The 8,021-nt window shown below is 33.6% G+C and overlaps 1 protein-coding gene across 1 annotated transcript; it reads right to left on the bottom strand.

The window, feature by feature from the left end:
• Positions 1 to 4,651: 4,651 nt before the first annotated feature.
• LOC139860195 (uncharacterized) lies at positions 4,652 to 7,419 on the bottom strand. The gene is made up of 5 exons (XM_071848969.1): positions 7,334 to 7,419; positions 6,726 to 6,967; positions 6,489 to 6,594; positions 5,164 to 5,307; positions 4,652 to 5,063 (listed from the first exon to the last, which is right to left on the bottom strand). The coding sequence occupies exons 2-5, from the start codon at positions 6,962 to 6,964 to the stop codon at positions 4,818 to 4,820; spliced, it is 735 nt and encodes a 244-aa protein (XP_071705070.1). The 5' UTR covers positions 6,965 to 6,967; positions 7,334 to 7,419; the 3' UTR covers positions 4,652 to 4,817.
• Positions 7,420 to 8,021: the final 602 nt, after the last annotated feature.

Genomic DNA, 8,021 nt, shown 5'->3' with positions numbered 1-8,021 from the left:
CCTTTTATCAAACCTCTCGACCCAATTAGAAGCCCAACAAAGAATTAGTCCATTTATCATTTAAAGGAAGCCCAACATGTAGTCCTTTAGCTCTTGCTGTTGATTGATCAGGAAAAAGGAAAAATAAAAATAAAGTGTAGCATCCTAGATTCGAACCCACGACCTCTTGTTTCACAAACACATGCCCAACCACTGCTCCGCTGGTTACTTACTTGAATTAATTCTCACGTTTAATGTTATAACCTACTGTTTTATGTTCTTTTTAGCATCACCATCAATATTCATCTTTTTAATTCATCATCATAAACATCATCTAATATCATCATCTTCCTACCATAATCATGATCATAATCGTGATTATCATCACCATTTAATTATTCTTCGTCATCATCGTTATAATCATCATCATGCTACATCGTTTTATTATTTTATGTATCGCCATATTTAATTCGTTTTTTGTTATCATCGTCTTCATAATCACCATCAACGTGATCATAATCATAATCACGGACCATAATCACAATCATCATCTATATAATTATCATATGCGTATAACCTAATCATAACATCACTTATCCTAATCATTTCATCCCGTCATCTCCCATCACTCCTACTCTTCATCATCTATATATTAAAGTTCAATTAAGAGATATAAGCGAGCCCAGAAGCAAAACTAAATCGTGGCCCAACATAACACTTGGATCACGGCCTAAAATTAACACATTAGCCCATTTACTAAATCTTGTCCTGGTTATGCTTTGCTACATGACTCCAAAAAGAAATTCCAAAAGAAATAAGACAGCTCACAAATCATTAACAAGTGGGGTTGTCTTGTTTTTTGGATTGTTGACCAAAAGATAAAGAAAAGCAACGTGTAATCCTCATCTTTTTCGTTTATTCGTGTTTTAATTTCCCAACAACAACAGTAGCTCAGCTTTTAGAGTTTTTGTGGTTCGATCAGGCAGAAAAAGAGATAGCAGTAGCAGTTAAAAGAAACAGGAATATAAACAATATCCATTTTTCGAATTAGTAACAATAATACCTCGAACTGTAACAGTTGTGTTCGATTGTAACAGCGATTAGGAGACCGGAGGTGGGGGTTTGGGTTGTATTCGATCAAGAAGCAGTAGAAACAAAAAAGAACAAAGGTCATTAGTGTTAGTTGCATAAGAGAGAGAAGAATAGGATAGAGAGATGGTGGTGGGTACGTTGTTTGTCCAAAACAGAAACAGAAACAAAAATTTAGCGAGTGGTGGTTTGTGGAGGTTGTTCACGGTGGTTTTGGACTGCAGCAATGGTGAGCTGTATGGAGTAATATAAATGGTAGGCTAAAGTTATGGTGATCGAAAAAGGAGAAGAAACGGAAAAAGAATTGGCCAGCGGTGGTTTAGATATCGAAACAAAACAAAAATCAAAGGCGAGCAAGGTTGTGGTCTTTGATCAAAACTGAATAGCAGCTGTGAATCATGATGAGGTTTGGTTTGGTGGGTGAACGATGATAGATACAGGTATCGTATAATATAAAATCGAGTAGGTTAGTATTGTGGTGGGTTTCGTTTGAAGTAGAACCTACAAAATGATTAAGAGGCGATCGTGTGGTGTTTGCTCTTGGTTGTGATCGGTTTATAATGGTGGTAAGGTGGTCATCCGTGATTTTAGAGAAAGATAGGTGTCGGTTTATGGTGAAGGTGGTGGCTTAGGGTTGTTGATGATTATTCATGGTGCATCAAATCGAAACAGAAAACAAAAGTAGAGCCCGAAGATGGTGATTGTTTGGTTGTGCTTACAAGAAAGAAGATTGAAAAAAAGGTGGTGGGTAGTTAAAAGAAGAGATGGAGAGTGTGTGTATATTTCATAGGATAGATAGATAGAAAAGCAGCTAAAGACTCCTACTTACAATCACATATAGTTGATTGAATGGTGATTGAAACTTGTAACAGAAAGGATCGATTAATTAAAGTGGTGGGGTGTCGACAATGGATCACAAGCAGAATAGGAGGACAGAAAAATTAATTAAAAGTTGAAAAATGATATGGAATTGATTCGCGTAAATAATCTGTCTATATCATCTATTTATTTACCTAATAAATGTATAAATAATAATAATCATATAAAATAATGATAATAATAATTATAAAAATGATAATAATGATATTATTAATGATAATAATAAAAAATTGTATTATTTTCTAATAATAACAATAATAGTAACTATAATAATAATAATGATTTTTAATGATACGGTAATAAAAATAATAACAATAATAATGCTAGGAATGATAGTAGTAATAATATCTAATAATAATATAACAATTTATATATATCAACTTTCCTATCTTTAAGTTATATATCTAAAATAATATTAATAATATTAATAATACTAATATTGATTTTAACTATTGAAAGTAACATTAATAATACAATACCAACTATATTTTAACTTGTAATCTAAATTTAATATTTTAATATTACATATTATTAATTATGTAATATTTAATTATTATATCATATATTATATGATAACTTTTATTGAATATTTAATATTTTTGCATTACAATATAATAATAATTATGAATAGAAATCTTATATACATATATAAAATTCATTTTAATAACAACTTAATAATATCGTATATTATTATTTTAAGTTTTTATATATATACATATACTTATATTTATATTTATATGTATACACATTTGTTTACAATTAATGGTTCGTGAATCGTCAGAGATAGTCAAAGGGTAATTGATTACATGAATATAATTTCAACATTTTTGAGACTCAACATTACAGACTTTGCTTATCCTATCAGAATTATGAAATCGTATCGTGAGTTTGGTTCAAAATTAGTCGAAATTTTTCGGGTCACTACAGAATTAATTTCTCAAGATCAGTGGTGAAATCAATCGGAAATGGCTGCAGCACTAGGTTCTGGCACGATCACTGGCTCGGTAACGAGCCTCTCAAATCGGTGTTTCCTAGATTATTTCGGTTAGAACAAGACAAGGAGGTCACGGTCAGCAATCGAGTTCTTTGGCAGACCCCTCTGGTGACTTCTGATAGAGGTTGGATGCGAGAACCATACGGGCTAACTGAGTTAAATAATTTGCTTCATGTTTTGAGTTTCGATTCGTCAAAGGAAGATTCGTGGAGATGGACGCTATGCGGTAATGGTGTTTTTACTACAAAGGTTCTTACCGGTCTTATCTTCTCGAAAATGTTTCAAAATAACACTCCTACAAATTGTGAAACTTTGAGAAACAACTTCATCCCGAGGAAAGTAGAAATCTTCATATGGCGGGCAAAACGGAAAAGACTTCCCACGCTCTTGGAACTTGACAAGAGGGGCGTTGATCTTCACTCCGTCCGTTGCCCCCTATGTGATGATGAATTAGAATCAGTGGAACACTCTTTATTCTCGTGTAAGCATGCAAAAACTATTTGGAATAAGGTGTACTCGTGGTGGGACAAACAAAACGTGCTTCATCAAACTTTTGAGGACTCCTACAACAACAACAAGGATGTGAATTCCGAAGTGGGCGCGAAGGTTTGGCAAGCGGTCAAGTGGGTATGCATGTATCTTATTTGGAGAAACCGGAACCAAAAGGTGTTTAAGCTCTCGAGTTGGACTCCTCCGAATGCTTTAAATGAGATACAAATCAAAAGTTACGAATGGATTTCAAAGCGATGCAGAAATATGAAGATCGATTGGCATAGGTGGTGTCATAATCCATCTTCCATCTTTGTTTGATTCCTAAGGCTAGCCCTTTACACGTTCGGGTTGATCACGGTTGCAATCTTTGCATCCTTAGTCAATGTATTTTGTAATAGGGTTAGTGTCGAGAATGTAATACATATCGAGATGTACATGTAAATCAATGTAAGTTTTTTGCGAAGTAATATATATCTGCTTTTCCAAAAAAAAAAAAAATACACGATAGTTATAAAAACTTAATTAAAAAAATTCATAAATCATTAGTTTACTAAATCATCTATCAGATATTGCTTGCAAGTAATTGCTAAGCTATTTATTTGCTGACTAAGCATCAAAATCACAAAATGGTTAGTTGATTTGATTAGAAATGGTTAGTTATGGTTCAATTGTGGTGTCAACTCGTACTATCATTATCTCACTTTAAAAGGGCAATCTCCATTTCGCGTACAATAATTTTTATTTAAAAGCAGATGGACTATAGTTAATGAAACCGGTACAACAAACATTTTGTCGTTGGAAACCAAGGTTTAAAATGAAAAGCTCCACTTAATGACCACACATGTAAATCTTCTAATATTATTAGACTATTTGTAATGGTGGCGGTGACATGAAAAGGTGCTGGATTTTTTAGGTGATGGCGCTGACGTGACAAAGGTGGTGTGTCGATATATAGTTGGGAGAGAGTTGTGAAAGATATAGGTGATGTGTCAATATATAGTTGGAAGTTGAGTGTAAATTAGACAAAAAAAAAAAAACAAAAACAAAAACAAAACAAAAATGATCAGTAACGCTCGTGATTTACACTGTGCTTCCCCTCCAGCACGCCCCACTACTGGCGTGCTGGTAGCGTGCTTCAAGCACAAAAGCCCTAACACACTGTTGCAAATGACCCAGTCTTTAAGCCGCTTATCAAGCAACCAACTCAAACAAGACACAAAACAGAACACGCCAATGCGAAATGCACATTAAAACTTTCATTCAGTTTCCATCTGCTAGATCACAAAAATAAATCAACAGTAACTTTAGATACTGTGAACGTTTGGAACAATTTATAAGACAAAAACTTATTGCGCATCTCACTCTAGTCCTTACATCATCATAATTAACCAGAAACAGGGAAACCTTCCTTACAGACTGGCTCATCTTTTGGATCCTCAACTTCAACCAAGTCTTCATAGGACACGGGCACACGGATTCTTTCATGAACAGGTCGTTTATGAGTTTGTCTCTCTTCAACTACATCTTTCCCTGAAAGTTCTGCCACTGGTGCATGAACACTTTCAGTTTCAGAAGAAGGCTGGCTATTCTGGTTTGATGTTTTACTCAGACCTGGTCGTTTGAATTGCTTCTGCAAAAATTACGATCCAACATATAAATAATAAACATATTAATATTTTATTATAGCTATGAAATGTCAACAGATTTGTATGGATAAAAGATCTACGCACCTCAAACTCCCTGCCTTTTTTCATAATCTCCTTGAAGGCATTTGGATCACGAGCCTTAAGAATACTCCACAGTATTCCACCACCAAATTTATAACGACTTCCGTCTGCAGTTTTCTGACCACCACAAGCCTGAATTGCATCCACCTGTTACCATTTCCTCATTATTAACTCATCTTACAAACATTATCAAAATGTACAAGCATTCAACAATCACATATACAAACTCATTTCTAGAGAACCAGCATATTAGAGCCAATGAAACACCATACCCACACACAGGAAAAGGTAACCCTAATACTGATGCACCAAAATCTTGCTATCATATGTCTTAAAAGGTATAACGTTTTCCATGTTAAACAAATGATATTATCTCTACCATTTAACTTAAGTGGATCATGCTGATAGCAAACACAGGGTAGCCAAAACCACGTATGACAAATTCTCCTTCAGGACATTCTAAGTTGCATATATGTGAAACTAACGGACCGACAGTAAAGCCAAAGGCAAGGTTACAGTAAAGCTCATGCATTTTAAACAAAATCATAGATGGGTCAACGCAACTCAAACGACCCGTTACGTCCCAAACTTATTTAGTCTATTAGCCACCTTTTGCCACCTCTAATAAGTTTAAAATTTATCAGTTGAATAAAAAAAACTATCTATAAATTGGTTGGCGACTTGTATGACGAGATGTTGTCACTGTGTATTATCTACATGGAATGAAAGTGTAACTATTATCTTCAGGAAAGGGTAAATGAATTCTATGTTCAATATTTTTGAATTAGATTATCATTGTTTCCTATACTTAATTACAAGTAGCATTATCTTTTTTGATGTATAAATTTTATATGTAATCATACCAAGTGATGAAACTGCAAAAGACACGCCAAAACAGTTGACATCAATTTACACCAAATAGAATAACTATTAAGTAATACACATCCAGCTCAAGGATCATCAGACTGAAATTGATAATAGGGCCTCTGGTAGAAAAATCTGCGATTGTATGGAAACAACATCGAGTATCAGAGACTAAGATGCAAGTAATATATATTAAGATTCAACACCATTGGACCTCTAGATTTTTCCTCTCACCTTGCATAAGCCACATAGTTAACAAGCATATCGTCCCAGTCATGGTTGCTAGTACAGTCTTAATAGCCCATCTAAACTATTGTATTGACAATAGGAGATCCCTTGAATCTACAAAATTCTCGAATTTTAAAAAGGATTTTTTGTTGTTGTTGAATCTAACCTAACAAAAAATATGACAGTACACAAATACAGAAATTAGACAAAACAAATATCGTATTGTTCAACAATACCTCTTTCACAAGATCACTCAAAGCAGCAACACCCAGGCAGCCCACTGCAGTCCACATCAGATAAGGCTTTCTTTCTTTCAAGCGTCTACAAGTATCCAGAACAAATCTGCAACACACAGTATCATATATTACATACAATGAACAATGAATGCATTTTGTACATTTTAGTCTTTAAAATTTAAGGTTACTATATATCAAAAGAGGGCACTTGTTACAGATAATGAAAATACGGCAAACCTGTTAATATCTGTGACATCAGACCCCCCTGAATCACATTTCTTTTTCTTATTTTTTTTCTTTTTCTTTTTAGGTCTCTTATTTCTACTCTGAGGTTCTTGAATTACTGCATCCACATTGCTGCTTTGTGCCAACTCAGCTTTATCATTACTATCAATCAATTCTCCTTCTTCAACATCAACCATATCAACATCTTCCTCATCAAATATGGAATCAAGTACACTCTCTTCTCTCTCCATCGACTGCAAATACGAAAACAATAACATAAGCTCAATATTAGAAAGGAACAATAATACATAAATCCATCATTTAATTTCACTGAGACAAAACATCAAACACCTGGTGTGCAACTTCTTTTCTCTCCCTACATAACCAATATTCATGTACATATAATATTACTAATGTCCCTTATGATAGGTCATAGTCCTAGATCTTAATACGATAAAACATAGTATGACTGCAAATTACTTAATCGAATAATTTACCACATAAAACTAGACATTAATTTCAAATTTCATGAGTTAGGGTTAACGAATTACAATTTACAAGATATGGATGATAACAAAAGAGTAATAATGAGAATCGGCGTAAGAAAAGGGAGAACGAACCAGTGATCAAACGTCTGCGTGTAGGAACCGATTACAAACCCAAGCGGCGCTTAACGACTGTGTGTGTGTGTGTGTGTGTTTTTCTTTTTTAATTTGTTTCTTTCCGGTTGTATTTTAGGAGAAGCAGTAATTTAAAATACCTATACGTATAAATGTATTATTACCAGTGACGACTTTGAGTTGATACCCGCGGATCCCGGGACACCACTAGTTTTTCGAAATTTATCACAAAAATTTAATTTTTTTTATAGGACACCACTAAATATAATAATGGAACTCATAAATTTTTAGAGGTTATAGTTTAATAGTTTGGACTACTAAAATGTTTGAAATTAACTCACTTATAATCTTATAGTATGAGCTATTGAATATAATAGATATAAAAATAAACAAACCATGTCCAATTCCAATTCTTTTTGACTTTCTTCTACATCAAAATTTCTTACGGTTCTATCTTCTTCCTTCATCATATGGATGTCAATGGATCGGATATGGATCGGGTGAGGGCGCGAGGCCATATCCATATTCATTTAGATTTTATTCATTCATATTTATTTTCATATTCATTTAACTTTAGTTCATCCATCTATATTTATATCCAGTGGATTAAGCGAGCTAATGGATATCTCTTATAATATTTTCAAATATATAATGAAAACAAAAACGTAATATATATAACATGACATAA

Source organism: Rutidosis leptorrhynchoides, chromosome 1, assembly GCF_046630445.1.
Source record: "Rutidosis leptorrhynchoides isolate AG116_Rl617_1_P2 chromosome 1, CSIRO_AGI_Rlap_v1, whole genome shotgun sequence".
Taxonomy (NCBI): Eukaryota; Viridiplantae; Streptophyta; class Magnoliopsida; order Asterales; family Asteraceae; genus Rutidosis; species Rutidosis leptorrhynchoides.
This window is presented reverse-complemented; position numbering and strand designations above follow the sequence as displayed.